At 37.3% G+C, this 25483-nt stretch overlaps 2 protein-coding genes across 4 annotated transcripts in view; one reads left to right on the forward strand and one right to left on the reverse strand.

The window, feature by feature from the left end:
- Positions 1–25483, reverse strand: part of LOC148181570 (protein C-ets-1-like) — a 57555-nt gene that overhangs the window by 12562 nt on the left and 19510 nt on the right. Inside the window, exons 1-4 of one of the 3 annotated variants that reach the window (XM_088049755.1) lie at positions 15685–15836; positions 8142–8258; positions 2672–2872; positions 2259–2447 (exon numbers count right to left, since the gene is read on the reverse strand). In XM_088049755.1, the coding sequence (XP_087905881.1) occupies positions 2259–2447; positions 2672–2872; positions 8142–8211 (460 nt within the window). In that variant the 5' untranslated portion in view covers positions 8212–8258; positions 15685–15836. Of the gene's footprint in view, positions 1–2258; positions 2448–2671; positions 2873–8141; positions 8259–15593; positions 15837–25483 lie in introns of those variants that run through there. The other 2 variants (XM_088049754.1, XM_088049753.1) reach the window with 2 other exon arrangements.
- Positions 15871–17992, forward strand: LOC148181571 (uncharacterized). Its single transcript, XM_088049760.1, has 4 exons — positions 15871–16007; positions 16055–16174; positions 17506–17725; positions 17781–17992. Exons 1-4 carry the CDS (start codon positions 15949–15951, stop codon positions 17895–17897), a joined length of 516 nt encoding a protein of 171 aa, XP_087905886.1. The 5' UTR covers positions 15871–15948; the 3' UTR covers positions 17898–17992.

Here is a 25483-nt window from a genome sequence, read left to right on the forward strand (position 1 = left end):
CTAAACACATTAGACTGATAGCTAAGTAGTTAAATTAAATAATTTTACAAAAAGTTACCACTGCTAGAACTGGCAGCAACTGAGGAGGTAACTGCAGCAAATTGATGTTTATTTCAAAATTTTGTAACAAAACCGATTAGCAACATCTCCATAACTGTCGGTAAAAAACCAACAGGCAATCAATTGCTCAATTTGTGATTTTTTTATGGTTTCCATATATGAAAATTTGTGGATTACTTAACTAATAGCGAAACGTCCGTTTCACTTAAACCAATGCCACATGGTTTCACAATTTACGCGTTTCGCATTTCACCAAATTTAAGTAAAAGGGTTGTATCCTCGGGGTGTACCTACTTTAGGTGTAAGCTTACCGGAGCGATCCTGTGAAAGTAAACACGATATTGTCGTGGTTCCGTCTCACAATAAATAAAATTCATATTAATGCGGCGGTGGTAAAAGCAAACATCCTGTTGCCTTTGGCGTCGAAGAAAAAAAATTAATTAATTCACGGTCATCCCAGGACAAATAAGCGACTGGTTAATAACAAACCAATAACCGTTTAATTGGTTGTAAGTCGAGTTTTGAAGAGGAAGCGACAATCCAATTTCCTTTTTATCTCATGGGAGCTTTTTTGCTTGCACACAGGATATCCATTGAGAGGTATAAATTCTGAATAAACCTGTCCCGCACTACAGGTACCGTTGTTTATCGGAAAAACACTTTACCTCTAAAGACCACAGCCATATCACAGTACTAGGTCCATCACACCCACGAAACGACTTGTGTTGAATGCAGAGCAGTCGGAACATTGTTGGAAACGAAGCATGTCCGAAGAACACTGTGCAATACCTAAGCGGCCTTATCTTACTTTCACTATCAAAGCCATCCTCCAACGAAATAGATCGTGGTCCGGTGGTTTTCGCTGTTTCTTCATGTGTTTGCAGATAACGCCGCGACCTCGGGGCTACCCTCCGCGAAATAGAAGAATCTCGTAATTCTTCGCGTTTTAATAACTGATGAGTATCGTCCATGTGTTATTAGCTTGCGTAATTAAGAAAAAGAACAACGGTCACGCTGGTGCATCCGAAAGTTTTATTGCCTAATTCAGGTTAATACGGCTAAAAGTGTGTGATTGTCGACTTTTGCGATTTTATATCATTTCGTTGGATGGCTTTGTTGGGACGAGACACACTCGTTACGAACTGCTGGGCACTAAAATTAGAACCGTGTACTTTTGCTCATTTGAAATTGTAATCGACGATTTACATAAAAAACTTATTCGTTACTAAATGATGGGGTTCCCACAACATAACAAATGAGGGAACGGGATGAAAGGGCCCAAGGGCTTCGCATAATATTACATTATTAAACAGTCATCACGAACTACGCAAGTTAAGGGCTCTAAGCTGTCCACACGTAAAATAAAAGCACCCCTAAAACGTTTACGGCCAATTAACTAACTTCATTAGCAAAAAACAGTCATCGGTAAACAACGCGTTACTTCAATTTTCTGGCCACGTAATTATGACAGTTATTATAAAGAAATACTTATTCATAAATTATTTATTTAAAATCTTTTGACGTTATACACCTTTCCATATTTATAGTTTGCAAGTATTGTCAGACGTAATAAATAATATATTGTCAATAACATTTCAATGAGTACAGAATTTCAAATATTTTTGCTCGGTGAAGCTAAATAGGGGTTGAGAGGAGCCAAATTCATGCTATTGTTAAATGTTATCATAAATAATAGTTAATGTTTCTATTTGAACGACGATTAACCTATCAAATGAGGAAAGCACTGTCAGACAGATAACTAATAAAGTGGCACTTATAGTTACGCAAAATTAACTAGTTCCAGTGATAGTTAAAATAAAAACAAAACAAGGCTGGGTGCTTCCCCCCGTCGATCTGTGTCAAGTAAAATAAAATCACACCCACTAATAAAATTAAAGATAAAAACAAAGATAAGTTTATTATTACACGTAGCCGAACGAATACAAGGAAATTAAAGTCCACGAAAGCGATTTCGAAGAATCTTAAATGAGTGATAAATTAGATAAAAATAATAAGATGGGACCGGATGTTTGATTAGCACTAGAATTATCATTGTCGTAATAATATTACCTTACGTAAGATATCAATAATGTAAAAGTAATAAATGGTTGAAATCGTCCAGTCCAACAAAGCAATTTGCAACAAGAGTGAAAGTAGAAAAAAACGCAACCTAATTCAAATCAGTTTGTCTTACTCACCATCGTGCAAGAAGTTGTTGTTCGTCGGTGCCGCCGGAGTGCTGCTCCCGGAATTGATAGGAACGGGTTTCCGGTCCTCTCCCGGAATCATGGATCCTTGATAATCCAGAAAGTTCAACTCCGGGACGCACATCGTATACAAATTCCCCGGAGTCACGCTGCTCGTCAGAGATCGCTCCTTCTCGACATCTACACGACATGCTTTAATTAGTCTCACGTTAAAAAGTAGCAATTTGCGTTATCTTTGCCTTGATCGGCCGATTGAATTAATGGAAATTATGATATTCGTTCTAGCCGCGAAATTACACGTTAAATCCCATGAAAAGATTTTTTTCCTGGCGTGCCGTGCGTCGATCGCACGCTAGATGCTTTCGATAATTGACTATTATTTTCGCAGTGACACGATGACGTACCTTTCTGGAGGAGTTCCAGGTGCTCCCAGAGGATGTCGCCGACGAAGGCTGGTGCGCGGGCGGCGAACGCGTCTTTGCCCATGGCGCAGATGTCTTTGCCTTTCATGCGGAATTGGTGCAAGGGGATGCATTCGAGGGAGAATTCTTTCGCTGCCCATTGGAGCCAGTGGGCCACGTGGTTCTCCGTCCATTGACGCGGATCTGCAAAAACGGAAATTTCAGCACTCTTCCGGGAGATGAAAGTCTATATTCTGAGCTGTTGCGAGCCTGCAAGGTCCCTACTTTCGCCTAAATATCGATCATTTTCATTTGAATTTTAGATAAATAAAACAGTTTTGACTTGTATCAAAGCAAATAAAAGATAAATCGTTTGATTCTTGGAATCAAGATAAAAGAATCGTAGATAAAAACATTGACATTTAAAACAAATGACTAATTTTGTCTCGCCGATGCGATCAAATGATCAATATGATCGAAAAAACTTGTCTTTGATTTTTAGCATATCGGTAGTTTTTAGCTTGACATTTTATAAATCTAATAAGCAACATGTCAACAATGACACAAGCAATTAACGATTGACCTTAGACTGTCAAACTAAATTAAGATAACAGGCAAAGATACAGGCAGATTTCAATTTAAAGGTTTGCTTAGAAAGTCATGACAAAAACTCGCCAATAAATTTCCGTTCGCAGTTGGCTTTGTGAAAAATATCATGTCGCAACTAACGCCACCGCGGCAGTTTCAACGTATGAAAACCAAATATCTGAGAAAATTGACAATTTTCGAGCAAGAAGCGGACATAGGTTCATGCATGGCCTGTCTAGAATAGAACTTTGATAGATCTAGCCTACGAACTGAAGAAATTAAATTTCACAAAAGTCAGAATCAAGTATATGTTTAGATCTGTATCTGTCAAAAAAATCTAGATAAAGATAATGACTCATAAAAGAAAAGACACATAATTTAGCTTTTACAGCTGAAGATAAGTACTGCTTTCAAGAAGATTTAAAACTGAACATCTGGCTGCTTTTATGGTAAAACCTGAGAAAATCCTGGAAAAATCTTTTAATGGATTCTAATTTAAAATCTATCATTACCAAAAAACATTTGACCGGTAGATCAAAACTTTAGAAAAATCATGAAGATCAAGAGTTTCCTGTTGCAATATTGCTGTCAGCTGTCACTACACTCACAGTTTCGTAGAACTTTATCAAATGAAATTCCTCGAATCCGAACAGTTATCATATTATGGACACAAATTGCACAACGATTATTATCGTGATAATCAGTGTTGATTGACACCGAATTAAAAATAATACCGACGGTACCAGAATGTATCAAGAATTCCCATTAAAAGGTACCAACTGCGCAAAAAAACCTCTCGAGAAAATTAATCATCACGAATAGCTATTTGGAATTAACGGCAATTGCTACCGTCTCCAATTGTTTTTCCAGAAGCTAGCGAAAAAATTTCATTTACTGGCCTAATTACGCCTAAATAATACTAATCCGATATCGCTATTACGTTTTTTCGTGCAATTACCTTGTCAAATAATGATGAATACACGGTAGTTCGAAAACCACACCGTACAAAAAATGATGATTATCACGAAGAGGTGCCAAAGGAAATCGTGACGGCAGGAGCAAGATTCCCGCTGCTCGGAGTCGTCCCAAGGGTGCTAATATGCGTTCGTTCATAAACAATATTCATTTACCATCATCAGTAGCAGTTAATTACTCGATGCATGCTTGTACATCATCTCGTGGTAAAAATACGGAGATGGAAACGTGTTTCGTGTTCACCGATCGTTAGAGACTTATGTCGTCATTAAATAACGTGGTCGACATCCAATTATCTCCACTAGAAGATGAAAGACGTAAACACGAATTATAAAACAATCACTGCTTCTTGGACCGAAGGCAGAAAAAACGTGGCGTATCGGAGAATGCCGCCGCCCCTTTGGAAAAATCTTGACGTGGAGAAGCGGCCGTTGGAATTTCAGATCGGTTGGCAGCTCTGTTTGACAGAATTGAAACCTCAAGACGCTAATCCCTTTTCAACCAAATTCGGTCTTGTTTGATCAATGAAAGGCGACGGGAAAAAGTGAACGGGCTCGCTTATAGAAAAACAAAGAGTGAAGATTGGATGCTGTTAAATTCTTGACTTTTTGTAACTGAGAAAATGAAAGGTTTCTGTAATCGACTGAGATTACTAGGAATGTTGAAACGGCTACTTTTAAAGTGTACAGAAAACGATTTATTAAAAAAATCTTCGTGATGGCCAATCGTCAAATTTTTGCGTTCAAACGAAATTATAAACACATTATTTGGTAGCTGGTTTTTCACTGTCCATGAACGAGAAAAAATTTAATTGGCAATTTAGAACGCTATAATTGATGCGGAGACACGTGATAGCAAAATCAAAATTTTATTTCCATCTCAAAATTTTATCAATCCATCTTTGACCTCATTTTTTATTGATTTTTATCTGTAGACGGACAAAAAACGAAAAAATAATCCTTTGATTATTGTAACATTGATAACAGTCAATCATCGAAAAGTGCAAGCAAGGGATTAGTCGTAATCAAAGATAAGCGCTTTTTCAATTTTGGCGGGAAACAGAATTATTTTTTTTTACTATTTTTGAGATTCCAATTAGTTTTCAGAAACTTTTTCCACTTTTTACATTGCTGCCAATATAAATATTTCAAGCTAGTAAATTTGGTTAAACAACGTCGATCCTCAGAAATAGTTAACAGTGTTGCCAAAATACGAACCAAAAATTGATTTCAAGAGTTAAAATTTTGATTTTTTTTGCACTCATGCCAACAACAAAACACTAAATATTCAAACCTGATGCCCCGACAATCAAAACAAGTGAACCTTGGAAAATAGCCTCTACAAAGTTGGTAGTTAATTTAAACCTACCGCTTAATAGAATTAAAAGAACAAGAATATTTTAGCGTAAATTTTTCCATTGTTTTCGACCGCGCCATGATCGTGGAATTTTTCTCCATTCCCAGTGTTGCCACAACTTGGCAAATGAAGCATTTTAGTTCTCTATTTTCTGGCATTGTTGCCAATCCAACCCACTAATACTGAGTAAATATTGCACTCTAATCGGTTAATTCCATTGCCCTGGATCCTAATCAGCACTACCACCTCAAAAACGCAAATAACCGATAATTTGGCTGCCTCCCATTTGCAAAACGGTACAGCGATTCCATGACAATTAAGCTAGGGGTTAAATCAGATGGACAGGAAGCGGCGAAAGTTTCCGCTCCTATTGAAAACCAACAATGTGTAACGATACAGCATCCGCTCTTTCGAATCTTTGATACCAATTATGATCACGCGATTTTTCGAAGGGTTCGTCCACACAGATTAAAAATGTCAACATTGAGCGGCTCTTTTGATGCAGATGACCGAGCTAACAGACCAAATGTGTTTGACTTTTCAATATTTGGCAGCAAACAACGAGGCGTCAGGTGGTAAGAGGATGGAAAAAACGCCACGCGAGGCACTACCAAAGAAAAGTTGAATTTTTCCTGGTTTATGGCTTCCGTCGATCTGGAGCAACAAACACGATTTTTATTGCGTTGCAAATTTGTTATTATAAAAATAGACAATTTATGGAAGGAAACACTGCTCAACTAGCCCGTTAATTCCACGACGGAAAATAGGTTTCGCAGCTTATCTCTTCAGTTTCGGCATCTTTCTCGGAATCTGATAAACCGCCTTGAAGTGCAATATCGTGTTTGGACAGGTGTTAAAATAAGCGAGAGATTGCATACTTCTGATTCCTAATTAATTTTAATTCGGACGGCCTTCGCTTGTTTTTCGAGAAATTGTGCCACCTGCAAGTGTCCGACAGCTGAAATCAGCAATGGCAAGGGTCATTTTGGTAATATTTCTTCTGCTAAGTTGGCAACAGACAATGCAAGCGGTGATCGTATCGTATTTTTGTCTGAAAAACAAAGCCGAACGTAATTAATTACGTCTCGAATTTGAATTTCAATTACATTTCAATAAAAATCGCGACGGAGCTCTTATGAATAAACATGAACATATTCATGTTATCGTGTTAATGCAAAGAGGTTAGTTAGATTCTAAATGTCAGTGGCGACAAAGAAATAGATCAATATGGCGGCATCAATACAAAGGATAATGCAAAACTGCACAATGTTAAAATCGTGTTAAAGATTAAAGATTCATTAATCAGACTTTATCAGGCTTTTAAATTTTCAGATAATTACTTGGGCAATCAGAGGTAGGTACCTCCGATGGGAATAAAAATAATAATACGTAAATATGGGGAAATACAAATGCGAAAATAATAAAAGATCGATGAATCCACAATAAAGAAATTAATATTTAATTTTTGGTAAGAATTTAAGCAAAATGCAACGAATTCAAGCAATCTCAAAGAGGTAAAAAAAACTCAGAGAATCTAAAATTTGCCAGAAAAAGTTTAGAAATCTAAAGAACGTGGATAATATACATAGAAAATCTGAATAGTTCGATGTAAAGAATACAAAGAATACCAAAAATCCGAAAGATCCAGAGTGAAAATATTCAAAGGATTTAGAGAATCGTGAAATTAAACTAAATTACCTCCACAAAAGTAAATTAAAATAAATTAAAGTTGCTTTGGACTTCAAATGAATTAAATTATGTTACAATTAAAGCAGGGCTCTTGGTTTAATTTAAAATCGCCCAACTAAATTGGAAATTACGCCTAATTTGAACCATTTAATATCTTTGAATAAATTAAACACCTGTTTGAAACTTTGTGGTGCAATACGTCTAAGAGACTTTTGTTGGTTGTTTCGCCTGTAACTCCGCAGCAAAAGAATATTGTAATGGCTTTGTCTTTCGCCGTGTTTCTTCGGCCACAATACCCCCATTGAACACATGCAACCTGACAATTCCTCAGCTGGAACCAGCGACTTTATTGACCGCTCCCTGCATTTAGGACCCATTAGCTGTCGCCCATCTACACCTATTGTTGCATGAAAATAGGCTGCCGCCACAAAGCCACCCGTTGTTCATTTTTTATCGAAATTATGACAAGCGCAATGTTTGCCTAATCCGCAAGGCTGCTTGCAAAGACCCTCTGAAGACAAACACGAATTACCCAACAAACCTTCTTCATGGATTGCACATTTTTCAGTTACGGTCAATAAACACCATCAACTTTTGAATTGCGAAACGTGCATAATATACGATATGGCACTCACTCTTCGCCGAACATGTGTAATTTTTTGCTTTTTTAACGAAACTCCATCGCCATTGTTGCTACGTTGCAATTAGAGATTTTTACTTTGATACAGCTCTGTTCGGTCGACTGGTTACCAATTGTATCTCTTTATTACACCCACGCGTCCATTTTTTCGTCGTATGCATGGTTGGATCGCTCTTTGATACTTTCTGAGAGGAATTTTAATATTCGACGCAGGGGTGGACTCACCTTTGGTTATGTTCAATCGGACTTGTTCTTTTTCCCATGAGGCGAAAGAGGCCTTTAGGGCCTCGGCCATGGTCTTGTTGGTGCCAGGCGTCAGGGGCGGCACCTGCGTCGGGATATCTGAAAAAAAAAACAGAAAAAATCACTCAAAAGGTTGCGCAATATTCAAGTTCCGTCGTAAAACATAATAAGCGCACGCTGATGACTTCTTTAGGACCGAAGGCATAATTGTACCTTCCAGGCATAACACGACATCGGCTATAAGATTTTATTGAATCTTGCGGCTCGAGCGCGGATTTTTTAGTTTCCCCCAAAACTCTCCACCTTCCCACGCCTCGACCCTCCATCAATTCTCCCGAGAATGCCTGGGAAAGCACTTGCCGTCGCTTTTCACCATAATATTAGGTAGGTATATAAAGACGTAATGGATGCGCCTAAGTATTTGCAAACAGTGACCGAGTACATGTATCGCATATTTAATGATGCCACCTGCTACATATTAAATTCCAGCGGTCTTCAAAGACACGTTAGTGTCAAAAGCAACGCTGTTTGAATTAAATTGTGGCCAAATACATAGAATACCGTCCAAGGAATGTTGCGAGCCGTAGAAAAAAAATACTTATGAGATTCTAAAATAGAGGAGTTATCGACAGTTGCCAAGTGGAAATGCGAAAACAGCGCCAGTTTAGATGTGCAAAAATGTGGAAGCCAGCTATTTGAGGAGTTTTCATTAGAGCCGATGCTTTTCTTGGGTTTGATACCGATTTTTATGAAGGCGCATTCGAAATTTTCAATCAGCGAGCAGCAGAAGTATTCATAGTTAAAATTATCAACTTATATTCATAATTTTAAAATTCAATTTTTCCCACTGGCAGCTGCTGCGTTCTCATAACTTGTCCTTTTATTCAATTAAATTTAACTGAATTAAATTAAATCCAGCGCGGTCGGACTAAACTCGCCTAGTCGGAACGAAACTGAACTAATTTAGCCAAATTACCCTCAAACCGACTAGCTAGTATTGCCGTAAAGACTCTAAAACCTCTGAATTAAAAATTGGACTAAACTAAAAGAAATTCCGTCATTTTAAAGTACTAAATTCGAAAGGAATTGAACATGACTGATTAAATTAAATTAGTAGTACTAAATTAGCTTAAACTCAATTAAGTAGGCCTAAAGCTAAACCTAAGAAACTAGAGTGAACTTGGATCTACCGAATCATGACTAAATCCTGACCAAGAGGCAGAGCAGGTAAATCAGGCACACTTTTACTAGGTCGCGCAGTTTTAGGGCACTTTTGAAATGAAAGGCTTTAATCGGAGTACTCGGAACCAGTTTTTTACTACGACATAAATAAAATTGGACCACGTCAGAATGGATCCAACTGTAAGTTGAGTGAAAAGTAGTTCTAAAGATTGAGTAAGCTCTTCGCAGGTTTTCTCTGGGCTCCTGGCGCATAAACGACATTTTCCTCGTGGTTTTTCTTTCGCAACGCCTCCCGTTCGGAAAAGCTTATTATCCACGGTGCATGCAACCAATTACGTTTATAGTGCCATAAACAGGACCGATTAAAGCCCGAGCAATTCCTGGAAGCTTATTTCGGTAGAGTGGATGATTTGCACGATCAATCCTCACGGTGACTTCTCGAAATAGCGGTCTCCAACTCCAGGTGTTTGTGATCGTAAAGTTCCTACCTCGATATTATTAGTAACATCGTCCAGATGCCGCATTATTAACCGATCCAAAATTAACATCCCGATTGTTCAAGTTACAAATTTCTAGAAGGACAACGATTTGTCGGGACGTGCCGAAGGAGGCCGCACGTACACTGCCCGTGTTGCCGGCATCGTGTCCGTGACCACCTCCACAGTACACTAGACCGACGATGGCTTGAATACTAAATTGTGACGCCGACGAGACGAGATAAACAAATAAGAGAGATAAGGAGAAAGTTAAGGGTACTGAGAATGCGTGTTATCTTTTTATCTGCACTAAGTGGATATTTTGGTAGCTACAAACAAGAAGGAAGAGATTAACGGGTTTTGTGTTCGACGAGATAGCAACGGACCACGAGCAGACCCTTGGGGAACTCCCGGAAAAAATAGGCACGAGCTGATAATGTACCAAACCTCAAAACCGCCGCTATTGATCTGAATATCATTGTTCTTGCAAGAACGCGCCAACAAGCCAAGTTCCCACGTAATTTATTAAAATATTCCAGCAATTACTCGTTGTAGACGTCCCGCCGTTGGAATTACTCAAGTGTCAAACCGCGATGCACCCACCAGACAAACCATCACCCATGAAAAGCTTAATTCCAATCATTCCAACCCAGATGTCGACGTGCCATTTCGCTGGAAATTAGCAGCCCCCTAGAGCCCCCTCGGAGTAGGTTATGTCAAGTTTCGGTCACCACATGCAGGGGCAGGTGCCGCGGTACCAGTCTGCACCTGCCAATGCACGTTATTAATAAATGTTATTTTTTCAAGTTTTTAATAACGACACCGTTCGTTGCCTTAATAACTCTCCCAAGAATTTATTATCATCGACTTTGGTGTCAAATTCCCATGATCACAACAAAAAACAAATCGAATTAACATAAATTATAGCTCCTCATTAAAATTAAGATCAAGGCGCAGTGATTGGAACTGAAGATGGTAGTAGAAACAGCGATGAAAAGTTGTCAGGTGTTTTTGGGGAGAAACTGCAATGATGCAGATGGCGCGGGGTTAAGCAGGTGGCTGTGGTGATGGTGCAATAAAAAATGCATGTCGAAACCCAATTCTAACAGGAATGTCGGATAATTAATTACGGACTTGTTTCATATTGACAAGCTGTGTTGGTAAGGGAAAGTGTTATTTTTACTTGGCAGTTGACTGGAAAAATTACAGAGAATTTTAAGAATGACAGGCAATTTTAAATAGTATTACCGCCCATGCATCAACTACTAGGGTCAAAATTCGTCATATGTTGGCACCATTGAATAATGTCTAACTGGTACCTTTGACAATAAAACTACAAAACTGACCACTCGTAATTCATCAAAGAACTGTTGATTAATCTTGTTAATTTGACAATAAACACGGCTTCTAATTTCGCTAAAAGGTTGGTACACATGTCAAATGTAAAACATAATAAAGCAAGAGTCAGCTGTCAGCTTCGATATTTTTAACACCACAACCGCGTATTGATCTTTACATGAGCTTGTTAATTATGTTGGTACTACTTAATTACCACTTCTTACTTGTAAACATCTTTATTGGTCACAAAATTGACATCGATACTTAAGAATCGTACCAACTGTGCATTTCAGCCGTTAAATTTCTTAAAATTCTGTAATTACATGATGTTCTTTTACGCTTTCGCCAAAATCGTGCCAGGTTGGTACACCTGCTGAATTTGGAAGGGTCAGCTGGCGGGTTTCACACGTTTAATGCAATTACATAATCTGATTAGAGAAAAATGATTAATCATGTTGGTAGCACCTAATTGTCTTTCAACAATACCTGCATGTAATTGGACCACAGTTGTAAATGAATAGAACAAATACCGTCTTATATAGCCAATCTCAGACAAACTTTTCGAGTTCGTTGCCTATTCGAGCGTCATTTTTGCGTTTGTTTGTGCAACTTTTCGCAAGCCAGTAGTGCCACCATCACGTGTTTAATTTGCTGTTAGTTAAAATGAATAAAAAGCTCGTGCGACGGGCTGATCTCAGACAAACTTTCCATTGTCCACAGCTTCATTTGAAGTTATTTTCGTGCCACCATCGTTTTTTACGTTGGTAATAGTGCTTAATTTGCGTCTTAACGCGTTTAATTCTCTTTGTTTGGTGCAGTTAATTAAGAGGTAGCACGTGTTGGGATTTTCGTAGCGAACAAACCTCCCGTATCTAGGCCCAATTTTCGAATTAAGAAATTCAGAATGGGCCCATAAAGAGCGGTGAAATAATTAGTGAGTCCGCTACTGTAGGCGCTCTATTAGCTGATTACCGGATGTGGACACTTCACTCCTCGTCCTTGGAAGACACAACGGAGCACATTCTCAAAGCCCGATTTTTAAAATTAGTTACAACAAATAAACGGTATGGCCACCCGTTGAATTGTAAAATCCCTAAACAAATATACAGCGACCGTTGGTATAATTTCATTAAATTATTAAACAAACACGTTTGTTTGTGTGAAATATTCGAAATAACACACATTTCGAAATTAATTGCGTTGGTAAAAAAATTGAGACTTTTTCCAGTGGCGTGTTATTATCGAAAATCTCATCTCGAGGAGTGTAATTATTCGATTAATTGAACTGTCTTGCGGTTAAATACTGTAATTAGCGGGTCTAAGGGTCAGGCTTTTTTCCAGAGCGGAGACAACTGTATGAAATATGTTGCATGTTCTTAAAATACTCGCTATTTTTACTTATCATTTTAATGTACTTCTTTTCTGGGTCTTTGAACTGCCAAAAAACCCTCAACGATGTATACTTTTCAATTCACTAAATTTGAGCGACCTCGCTTCGAGGTGATAGAAAATTGACGTTTTTGTAAGTAGCTAATTTAGCAGCAGTAGAAATTTCCTACGTATTTGTCGAGATGTAACTATGCCAAGAGCAAACTTTATTTTTTAAGGGTTTATTTGCAGCAGGTCGCCGCTATTTACTACGTTCAACCTGCAGCCATTCGGGAGCTGAACAAAGACGATGGGTCTTTTATTCGCAACAAATATGGTGGAAATATTTCCAAAAGATCCCCTCAGATAGTTTAATCCCTCTACAGGTAAAAGCTCATCCGAAGCTGTTAAACCTTTTAAATTTCGCCGTCAGTAAAATACATTTCTCTTAAGTTGGCAATAATCAATAACGCCGGTAGATGGCAATTATGATAATAGTCCGCTACAGTTTGACCAGCAAGTTGGCAGCACTTGTAATTACAGAGAGCGACGGGGTTATCCGTCGGATAGAAAGCTCGAGATGTAATCAAAGAGTAAATTCGTTGTTAAACGACACAAACCAATTAAGTCGCCGTTTATTACAATTAAATTGCTGTTAACACTTCGTTTCGTTTATCTATTTTTTGGAAGGTTGGTACAACGAAGCCTTTTGTTGCCAGGTTGGTATTGGTTACTTATTTATCACAAAACAACTTCACCGAGTCATCTTTTATTTTATTTCTTTGGGTTGGCTTGACGACCGCATCTGACAAAAACAAACTTTGGTATCTTCATGTACGGCTGTTAAATTTGACAGGGAATCGTGTTCAACACGAGTACGATTAACCCATTACAAAAATAGCTATCAGGTTTGCAACCGAGCAAAACAAAAATAACTAGAAATTACCAAGATATGAAGAAACGCCATCACGTCTACAAGTCGAGTTATTTCAAACTTTTATTACAAGCTGGTCTTAAAAATGTGGAACTGCTCGTTACAAATTTGAAAAATGTTATCTAACAGAAAAAGCCATAAACCATTTATTGCATTTTTGCGCGGTGAAATAACCCCAAACAATTCCACCTCGGAAGAACAAGAAACGTACGACAAACTTGCGAACCAAATGTACAGAAACAATAATAAACACCGAAAATAAACAGTGCCAGAAGTCTAACCATCAAGTGTTTACGTTGTCACAGACTGTGAATACGATTATTAAAGCGAAGAGAGAAAAACAGAAATTATGTACGTCGAGATTATAAAGTTTTTATTAATTTTGTTGCCCTCAGGGCACGCGTAATCACAGGTGGTTGTTGCAATAAAAAAATCGAAAACATTGTAAAATGATGAAAGAGAGAACCTGACAGGTGAGTTCGGTTTATAATTTATTTAAATATTCTCGACAGAACGGTTCTGATGAAATTACTCAAGTGTCAAAACATGAGAGAATAAAATAACAATGTAAGAGGATACTCTTGATGGAGAAAAAGAAACAAAACGAGGGAGCTTAAATGAGCTATTGGTTCATTTGTAAAGTAAGCACGAAAGAAAAAAAAGGAAGAAAATTCTTTCCACCAAAATCGTGTCCTTGGAGATGTTGCGCAATCTAACGGTGATCACCAGTGAATTATGGATTAACGACATACAGTGAAACCTCGATCTGCGATTAGGGCGATTCGATATTAATTTTGTAATAATAGTCAGGCTGTTATTAAGTAGTAAAAGTTATCAGTTCTTCATCTCAAACGAAATTTTCCTGACCATCGACCATAAATTTCAACAAGTGGGTCATACTTATCTTGATCTTTCACTGTATCACTGTAATTATTGAAACGGACAATTACATTTAATCGTATTCAAAAAAACAGAGGCAACGGCTATAAAGCATCATTTTACTGACTGCCAGTGCTACCAACGAAGAATTTGCACCGGTCGAGCTCTTGATTTGTAAACAGAACTGGTTATACGGATTCACGTGTTTCTAACCTTGACGTTGACAAATGATTCGACAATGGTGGTGCAACGAAATGAAATCTAACAATAATATTTGATTTGTTGTTGACTGGAAATATAGAAATATTGTTGCTAAAGTTAGATAAATAATTGTATCATCAAAGATAAACAATGTCTGTGGGATTTTCTTGAGGTTGAGTCCTGGGGAATCCCCGAATTTAAAACACCTCCGGAAACTGAGACCGAGAGAGCGTCAAAGGTGGAATAACACTTGGCAGTAAAACCAAACAAATTTCTGATGAAGAACAAGTAAATACGGTGGTAAAAACATTCCACAATTTCCTGAGCTTTAGATCTTATGTGTCTAATCCCAGCGTTATTATTAAACACGTGTTAACACGAAATGTTTTGAATATAATGACTCCATTATGAAAGACGGAGGCTGTTATACAATGGCATAAATGTAACAATAATAGCTTCATTATTAGTGCTGTTACTGGAATTATAATAAATAGATGGTGAAGTCACTTTTACGATATGTTAAGAGTGAAAAATCTAAACACTTTTAGTAGAAGTTTTCTCGTTTTTCTCGAGGAAAAATGAGAAATTGAAGATTAAATTTTGGCCAAACTCTGCTCTGAGATCACGGAGTGGTAAACAAAACAGAACTGTAAATGGTAAACTGTAATAGATAGCCGCCCACGACGCACGAACTTCAGGATGATTTATATAAGTTACCAATAACGGCCCCGGATGGATCCTGTTTAGAACTATTCGTGTAATTAGCAGCGTTCGCATTATAATTTTCACAACAATGGTCCCAAAAAGGCTCCTTGTGGTACGAGTTTCGAGCACTGGAGATCAACAGGTTCTGTCATTGGCGTCCCGGTTTCGCGTTTATTTCTGTCTCCCGTCTACTGATAGATTTTGGGTGAAGATGTCGTCTTTTGTCCGTCAATGAGTGCACAAAAAGCAATTGAGAGAAGTGCCCGTATGTCGCTTTGTGCGCCCATTGAGTAAATTAGTTTCGCGGAACGTCAGCATCTGTTGCACATGTGATGCGTCTCCAAATCCTACCTTTTTGCCTACTGAACGCTTTCATTGTTTTTATGCCCATCCCGGAGTACGAGGCAGCGTCTATGTACATTGACTAGAACAAAACACTTACACACTGGAACAAAAAAGCACAGCACACACCGGCCCACACTACATTTGGCAGTTTTCTCACTTTTTTCTCGTGTTTATTTCGGCGCATCTCCAAGAATAGAAACTCTTTTTCGCGTCGGGTACGCACGTGGTCAAAAACATTGGCGCACTCTCGCTTTCGCGTTAGGTTAAGTGTACACCTGTGCGTTCAGAGCGGTATGAATAGACTTTGTGTTGTAGGTTTCAGCGCGCTGCGTTCTCCCACTCTTCCAACTCCGAGTTATGAATGAATAGCCTCGTTCGGGGTAGTCAACAGACGGGAGATGATCGATTCCGCTTCCGCAGGTAGTATACGTTTCAGGTGGGGAGCTTTTACGATACAGGATGTTTAGGGCGACTGGGGTAGGTTCAGGCCGGAAACGGGGGGAGAGAGAGCCCTTATGCTGTTGCACCGGAAGTTACATGACACCCGGAGGGAGGCTAAGGGACCGAGGTAGAGGAGATAGGGCAAGGTAAACAATGGTGAGGTACGGGAATTCGTCAATGGGGGACTGTACTATACGGAGATAACGTGAGATCCATGCGAATTCAATTTAACAATTTTCACTAAAAAAAACGTGCTGCACTACCCAAAGGAATCGAAAACATGTGTCTGAACTTCATTCAGCTGCTCCTAAAACAATTCTCAAGCGCGCGAAATGAAATAATCGGGGATATTTTATGTAAGTTCAAAATATTTTGATAAACAATGCTTCGATAACAAGAAATCATTACATTTACATTTGACACAAAGTGACATCTTTGATTCGTGCCATGGCCAATCTCGACTCCATTTTTTTATGTCTAGACTTGTTTTGACTTCTACTTGGAAAACCCCAATACAGCCCCGGGCGAGGGGTTGTAAAGTGTCCCTTCTTTCAGAATTCCACCTTGCCTGCGTAATTCTCTCATGACTCACTCATTTTTGCATTCTTTCCATTAATTTATGTTCGTTGTAAAGACAAGGTCTACAGCATTTACCTGTCGTTGTCCACAAAACTGTAACTTTTCTTGATAATCCACCTGAGAGTATGAATGAACTTCTCCGCCAAAAATAGCTCACAATGTAATCGTAATCGATGATCAAAAATATTTCCATTACTACAGAGATAAGTCTCAATAAGTGTATTAACTAAATTAGCGCCTTCCGGTGTCGAGGCTCAAAGATAAAAAATTGAGATCAGGTGAAGTGCGACGATGATAGAAGGAATTGACCATGCAAATAATAGAAAGTCGAAAAATGCGAAATTGGTCCACCGATCAAGCGACGTATATTGTGCCATTTAAGGAAAAAGTGGTGTCATTTCCGGGCGGTTGTGTGGCACGAAATGAACCACAACGACATCTCCGCCGCTAATTGCACTTTTTTTTCCGATTATCCACAAGGATCCACCTTGAGCTCTTGTCTATTTAATAATTCCAGCATCTATTGGGCGTAAAATCTGAGACTTTTTCCCCTCATCTCTGCTGCTGTTTCTCCTCACTTTTTCCCCACCGGAAGCGTAAAAAACCGCCCCCATCCACATCCAACGCGTGCATGATTTCGCAAGAACGCGCAGAAAATCTCTTCGCAGGAAGCAGTTGAGATTTTTTACCAACGACCTAATGAATCGCTTCGTTGATAATTAACAACCGCCGTAAACAAACCGAAACCATTCATCGATCAGTCGATGGATCGCATCGAATCGGCCTTATTACCATACACGATAGCCATCTACATCTATCTCGGAAATGGCGCAATTTCGCATGCTAATGCTAATCCCATCAACACGAAGACGCATGATATAACATTGCTTCGTCGTAGGCGTGCACACAATGGCCTGCGAACAGTAGCAGCCACGACTCATACTAATGTTCCAACGCGCTTCGACACCACGTCACACCGGAAGTCGTCCATCATGTCGATGCTGCTTCTGGAGCCGAGCCATCCAGAGACATCAGCTGGTTCAAGATATTATGCTATTTGGGTCAATATCTGGGACACTGGAAATGGCTCCTCTTCAGATGCGGAGGAAGTCCCACAGGTGACAATCTCTTAATCGCGCTATGGAAGAAAATTTAGACATTTTTCGATTCCAGTCAAACTTGGATAGCTCATTAGTGAAAACGATTTGTGCATCTTCAAACTTTGAACAATTTAAAGCCTGTTTGAGACGACGTTCGGGGTTCTTTGTAAGAAGCTTTCAAAAGTTTTAGAGAATAGAAAGTTGGGAACTTTCGACTTTTACCAATTAGAAAGTTTGATAAATATCAATATAAATCTCCAATAAAAGTTTTAAATTTTTTAAATTCCCGAGCTGATGAAGCTCAACGAAACTTGGAAAGCTCTAAGAAGTTTAGGAGCTTTTCGGTATTGAAATTGTATTTTGTTCACCAAGAAAATATACATTTCTAAAAATTCAAATTCTTGTTTTATTTTTATAAACTTAACACAGTTACTAATTTACGCGAAAGTAGTATTTTATAATTATTAAACTAGTGAAAAATAGTGAAGACTCAAAATTATACCGTTTTAGGACAAAAATTGCCAAAATTATGAAACTTAATAGAATTTTTACATTGTTCCGTGAAAAAATTTCTATAAATTCTATGGAATGTCCTAAAATGCTGAAACTTAGTATAGTAAACCCAGTTGACATATACCTAGTAAATTTTATGCCCACATTATGAGAGGGCCGGGCAGTACTAATCCTTGCGATTGGAGACCATAAATGAGCCCGAAAAGAGTGCGGGCCTATTCGGTCAACTCTCTACCTAGAACTTTGTCGGCTGCAGTTTACAACACCCAGTTTTATTTCTATGGGTGGTTTGACTTAAGCCATAAAATATTTACTAGGTATATGTCAACTGAGGTTACTATACAGAAGATAAACCAGTGTAAAACAGCAATGCCACCAAATCTTACTGTTTTAGAATCAAAATTGCCAAAGTTGCAGAAATTATTAAAAAACAGTTCAAATTTTTTGTTAACCTAAAAAAAAATTTTTTTTTTTTAAATCCAAATTAATTCTCGTTCTAAAATTGTGTTAAGTTTACGCAATTATTATACTACTGAAAAGTAGTAACGACTCACAGTTGTACTGTTTTTGGATCAAAATTGTCAAAATTACGAAATTTAATAAAAAAATTGGAAACGTTTAAATCGATCTAAAAATTCAGCTCAAATTTTGTAATTTAGAATAATAGATAAACAAGTCTAAAGTACGTAGTAATAGTAAAGTCTTACTGCTTTTGAATTAAAATTGTCAAAGTTCCAGAATTAAAAGAAAAAAACGATTGAATTTTTTGTTCCCTTAAAAAATAAACATTTCTAAAAATATAAATTCTTGTTCTATAATTTTATAATTTAGCACAGTTATTACACTAGTTGAAAGTAGCAACTTGAAAAATATTGGAAATTTTTAAATCGGTTCACTAAAAAAAATTTAAAAGTTTAATTTCTTGTCCTATTTTTTTTTAATTTAGAACACTACGCGATCAAGTCTACAGTAGTTACACCGCTAAATCAAATTACATATTTTAGAATCAAAATTGCCAAAATTACGAAATTTAATAAAATATCAAAAAAATTTTGATCAATCCGTCAACAAAATCTAGAAACTCAGTTTCTTGTCCCAAAATTCAGTAATTTGGAATAATAGGTAAACAAGTCAAAAGTAGTAATTCCGCCAAGTCTCACTGTTTTAGAATTAAAATCGTCAAAGCTACAAAATTTAATAAAAAACATTTAAATTTTTTTGATCCCTAGAAATGAAAATTTCTTAAAATTCCAATTTTTGTTTTAAAATTAAGCCAAGTTACGAAATAGGTAATTATTTTTTTTAGATCAATCTATTAAAAAAATTCAAAAAGTTAGAATAGTTATTCCAACAAATCTCATTGTTTTAGAATCAAAATTGACAAAGTTACAGAAATTAATAGACAACGGTTTCAATTTTTTGTTCACCTAGAAAATAAAAAATTCCTAAAATTCAAATTCTCTGTTCTAAAATTTTCTAGCTTTGCGCAATTATTAAACTACTGAAAAGTAATAACGACTAGAAATTGTACTGTTTTTAAACCAAAATTTCTAAAATTAGGAAATTTAATAGAAAAAAATTGGAAATTTTTAGATCAATTTAAAATTTAAAAAAAAACTAAACATTCAGTTTCTTGACCTAAAAATCTGTAATTTAGAAAAATAAATAAACAAGTCTAAAGTAGTAAGTCCACCAAGTGTTACTGTTTGAGAAATAAAATTGTCAAAGTATCAGAATTTAATAAAAACGGTAGAATATTTTTCCTTCCCCAGAAAATTAAAATTTCTAAAAATTCAAAATCTTGTTCAATTTTTTTTTAACTTAATTGAAAAAATGAACATTTTTAGATTCATCCATAAAAAAAAATGTAAAAGTTTATTTTGTTGTCCCAAAATTCTGTAATTTAAAACACTAAATAATCAACTCTAAAGTAGTTACTCCGCCAAATCTAACTGTTTCAAAATAAAAATTGCCAAAGTTACGGAATATAACCGAGTTTTTTGCTGAAGCTCTTCTGCGTTTCATAACGGGCCAGCATCCAAGAAATTTTCCCCGATCACTTCCTGTCCGCACCTGTGTTCCCTCTGGATTCGTCACACTTTGGCATGAGCCATTCTGGACCATTAAAGTCGCGGAGTGAATGAACGTGTCCAGTTGAGGCGAACGTGTGGCGGAAATAGAAAATATTAAATAAGTACATTGCGTCATTTTAATGAGCGACATCCTGGAGTGAAGAGTTTACAGGTTTGTCTAGTTTTAATGTCCAAGCGACGATGAATAAAACCAAATCGACGATTAACTGTATTTTCCAACAAAAAAAGAGCTTCCTGCGGCACGCGGCGGTGGCTTTGCAGGATCCTCTTCAGATCACTTCTTTTTTCAGCGATTTGCATTTTGTTTCCGCCCGTATTCGTTTCAGTTAAGCGGAAATCGGCAGTGATTGGGCATCGTTAAAAATTAATGCCACACAATGTATAATTATGTTTTCTGTTGGTGCTTTCGGCGATGGTTATCCTAGTTTTGATGCGCTAAACGAGCGGTTTATGCAGATTTTAAAAAAGGTGGAGTGGTAAACATGGACAAGTTCAGATCTATATGGGCGATAAAAAACTTGTATTGTTTCAACTTTGACTTCAGAGCTGCATGATTTATTTCCACGAGACCTGCGAGGGCAAAGAAAGAAGAAGAAAAACGTCCGTAAAACATAAAACCTGGCTAATAGTATTGTCAACAAGTGGCTGTCGTTATGTTAATGCACCAAATCTACATATAATATAAAGCTATATGAATATTCAGCAGCTTATATTGTTCGGATTGACTTGCCCTGACCCCTGGTGTTATCGACGCATTTGAATATCGCTCGCATGGTTTTACACCGAAGAGTTTTTTTCCGTTTACGGCAATTGTGGGGTGGCACTGAAGTGACCCATTTGATATACCTATCGGGACGTGAGCAGAATAATTTTTTCGCTCCGAATTTTTGACATGGTACGAAGCGTGCTAACTCCTTTTTTCACGGTACTCTAGTGCGCCTGTTGACCCGTAGCACACTGGAACGGTGTAATTTCGAGTGTATTAATCCGAGTCAGCTTCCTGTTCAATGCAGATATCCCGCATCCGGCCAGCGAGTATCATAATTAAGCCCATGTAGTAGGCGCCCATTGAAGAGATGAATCTTTGATGATTTCGGAGTGTTTCGCACGTGAAACTGTTGGTTTTATGGTCTGTAAAATCCCACATGCGTAATATCGAGAGGGTCATATTCGCGGCGTTTTCTTTGAATCGTCCAGAACGAGGTTAACGGTCTAATTTTACCGAATAAACATTTATTTTCGATGATATAAACTGAAAAATCGCGACAATAAAAGGCGGGCCGAGAACTGTGTCTATATGCACTGGACATTCGTGAAATTCTACGTTTTTTCGACGACGGATTGTTTGAGAGGTAAATACACGGGTATTATGTTGGTACACATGCAAACACGTCGATGAGTTTGAACAATGGCGCAATTATTGGTATTATTTGAGTGCTAACACGTCTTGTTTGACGACACAACATTGTCAATTAAGGAAAACGCGAGTTTCGAGAAACGCTGATTCAGGACGGACAAGAATGAAGACATGGGGAAATATGCCAACGTGCGAGCGCGCTTGGGTTAACCGAATTTTTGTGGCACACATCACAAACACTTAATAATAAAATAAACTGATGAAGCCTTGAGATTTTTAAATGGGGTCTTTCAAGAACTATCGTGACTAAACGTAGAAAACTTTCAGTTTCAGGCAATTTTTATTCATAATTCTCTTTTGGAAAGCAAAAATTTTGAAAAGTCGAGGCTTTTGATTTCTTTTACAATTTTCTCAGTTTTTATAAGTCGTTCAAATTCTTCAGATCTTTCACACCTTTTAAATCCTAAAAATTCTTTCTCAAATAAATAAGATTTCTTAAATATTTAGGTTCTTAAATGCTTCATGTCATATTACTAAAACCATTATGTCTTCTTTTTATCACCTTGCCCTTCATTTTATTCTTCGGTTATTTAAAAAATTTCGGATCCTTTAGATTCCTTCTATTTTGTTAAATTCTTCCAATTCTTCTGATACACGATACTCATATTATTTAGATTCCTTCAATAATAAATATTTTTCTATTCTTCCCCAAGATTTCTTAAATTCGCAGTCTTGCGTCATTTAGCAACTTTGGTCTCTTAGAATTTGTTGGATATTTAAAAAATAATTATTTTCTTTTTTTTTGAAAATAAAGAAAGGTGAATTAGAAGGATTTTAATAAACCGAAAAAACAAAACAAGTTCTTGTGTTGTTTTTTAAATTAAAAACTTAAAATTTCTATTAGATTCTTCAGTTTTAAACTTCACATCTTCAGATTTTTAATTCTCAAAATTTTGGTTGAAGTTTTCAAGCCTTATATTTAAGATTTTTTGAATTCCTAAAATTTTCTAGATTATTCTCACGAATTCTTTGAATTCATTGAATTTTTTTTTCATGTATTTCAGATTAACTGAATCCCACTTCACTGAAATTCAAAAATGTTTGGTAATTTCAGTGTTGCATCTATAAAATTTGGAGAAGTTACTATTTTTGAATCGTGTATTAACTTTACCAAATTACAAAATTGTAGAGCCAAAGACATAAATTTTAGAAATGTTTATTTTTAAGTCGAAGAAAACATTTTAGACATGCTTCACAAAAATTCGTAATTTTGGTAATTTTAGTGCTACAGATATGAAATTTGGGAAAGTTACTATTTTTAAGTCCTGTATTAACTTTACCAAATTACAAAATTGTAGAGCTAAATTTCAGAAATGTTTATTTTTAGAAGGAAGAAAAATTTTTAGAGATGCTTCATAAAAATTCGTAATTTTGGTAGATTTAGTGCTACAACTATAAAATTTGGGAAAGTTACTATGTTTGAGTCGTGTATTAACTCTACCAAATTGCAAAATTGTAGAGCCAAAGACACAAATTTTAGAAATTTTTATTTTAAAGGCAGAGCAAAAATTTCAGAAAATTCATAATTTTGGTAATTTGTGTGCTGCAGCTATGAAATTTTGGAAAGTTTGATGGATAAATATAAAAATATAACATGTATTTCACTAGTGAGAATTGTTATTAAAGAATCTAAAACTCCCGTTATCAGAGTGTAAATTAAGCGTTGAAACTCCAAAAATGCGTTCAGTTCTCAAACGTTCGGTTGAAAGGCAATAAGCCGCTGATAACGCCCGAAGACTACGAAACATTCATCTTTGATGTGTTCCGACAGAAGAAATGTATCTCCACGAAGAACAATACAGATGAAGAATGATGAATAGCTATCTAGGACAACGCTCGAATAATAAAACGATATGCAAATCAACGAAAGATAAAGAGACGCCTAACACATTCTAAAAGATAAAATATAATTGGACGATATCGCCAAAATTTCATGGAAAGTGATACCGTTAAAGAAAACAAAAGCGAAAAATAATAACAAAGGAAGTGCAATGAACAAAAACAAAGTAAAAGTGTAATGAAGTTAGTTCCGTTAGGGGCTATAAAGTGAACATACAGCCGTACTAAAAGTCACCAAGTTATTGAATTTTTTGTCCTTGATGAGGTAAGAGCGCGAAGCCGCAGGAGAACTCATCTTTTTATTTTCTTCGGTTATCTCGGGCTTTAATGAGATTGTGAGGGTTTAAAAACCGGCCAATAAGTCTGATTAGACGGCTCTCGTCACAATTACGTGTAATAGAGCTACTCAATAACAATCATCCATCCGCAGATGTAAAATTACAGAGTTTAATTCGGTAAAAATTAATCGACGAGCTCTAATTAAGTCGAGTCCATCACGTACCGGATGTTCCACCAAGGGCATTTCACCGTAGTCATTGTTGACTACATATCAACAAAAGTCGACTTTAATGAACGCCCATGTAGATATTTCCCATATCACTTGCGTTTAATCAATTCTCTCATAAATAATAAAACGCGCCACGATTAAAACATAACGGCCAAGGTTGGAAAAATTCGAATAAATTGCTAAAATGTTGGACACGTCGCGAGTTGTTATTTCAATTGGTTTTAATAAAGTTGGATCATGGAATAGCAGCTGACCGTTTAAATTATGTACCTACGTATGTTACCATATTGTAAAAAAAGCGATTGTTTTCAAACAATGCCTCGTTATCTGTGAGAAATCTTCAGGTATTAATTTTAAAATGGACTCCGTCTGGGCGGCAGACGTAAACACGACGATTTTTCCCTGGTTTTGTTTTTTCACGCTTGTTAAGAAAAGATAAGAATGTTTATCCAGGGTTGGTCTCCCAAAGCGGTCGGTTTGAACTCATCGATAATATTTCCTCAAATCACCGAAGAATCATAGGGTAAACACGCCTAAGTCGTACTAATTTTATTGACGAAAACTCGGCTTTCCCTCTGTCTGCAGGCGCGGCGCCTAGCCAAGCGTAGTTCCTTCGAAGTGGCCCCTTCGTGCCCCTAATGACCGTTCCAGGTCTCCCTCGACTTTTATTTAAGACATAATTGTTTTATATCTCTCTTTTCTCGCTATCCGACAGCTCTTTGTTCTTTCGTACGCAAATAACGGTCGCTTTTATTGCGGAAATCGCTCATGTCCAAGTTTTATCGCTCGATTTTTCGCCGATTCGCTCGTACGCCGTCACAAAGGACTAATTGTGCTCTTAGAGGGAAACGTTAAAGGGTTGGAACCAATAAAACGCTTCGCTGTGTTGACATCTCCCACTAACAGACTTCTAAGATTAATTTTAACGCCACGTTACCGAACTTAATTAATAGATGTGTGCAAAGAATCGGATAATCGCGCAAAGGAGCCAGCCAAGCGGGGGCGCAAACACGCTGCAGTTTCAACCTTCTGCGTGGCCGCCGTAGCATGAAGGTCGTCACGACTCCCAAGAGCGCCCAATTAGGATGTCATCCAGCCATCAGCGTCGCGTCCAATGAGATGATTTAACCTTTAAAGAGTTGGTTCGCTTTTTTCGCCGCGGTCGCAGTAGAGCGCTGAAGGTGGCGAAAGGTCATGGGGGCCCCAGCAGGGCACTTCACGCACCGGTGCCCCGCCACACATGCCACTGTCTGTTCATAATGGCCATTGCATGTAAATACAACAACAATGAGTCCAGTACAGCTCCGTCAAAAAGCCATCTTCGAATTTCGCGGCTTGAGTGCGACGCTAAAAATGAAAAACTAGTGGACATTTGCAATTCAAATAGCGCACCTGCGTTTGAATTT

This window comes from Gnatocerus cornutus, chromosome 1 (assembly GCF_029298725.1).
Source record: "Gnatocerus cornutus isolate USDA-ARS CGAHR chromosome 1, icGnaCorn1.1, whole genome shotgun sequence".
NCBI lineage: Eukaryota > Metazoa > Arthropoda > Insecta > Coleoptera > Tenebrionidae > Gnatocerus > Gnatocerus cornutus.

Bases quoted from the DNA above. Each gene is read 5' to 3' on its own strand.
- LOC148181571 (XM_088049760.1), top strand. From the start codon at position 15,949: ATGAATAGCCTCGTTCGGGGTAGTCAACAGACGGGAGATGATCGATTC. The intron at 16,008-16,054 runs GTAGTATACGTT...CAGGATGTTTAG, and splicing joins GATCGATTCCGCTTCCGCAG to GGCGACTGGGGTAGGTTCAG. The intron at 16,175-17,505 runs GTAAACAATGGT...GCTTCGTCGTAG, and splicing joins GGTAGAGGAGATAGGGCAAG to GCGTGCACACAATGGCCTGC.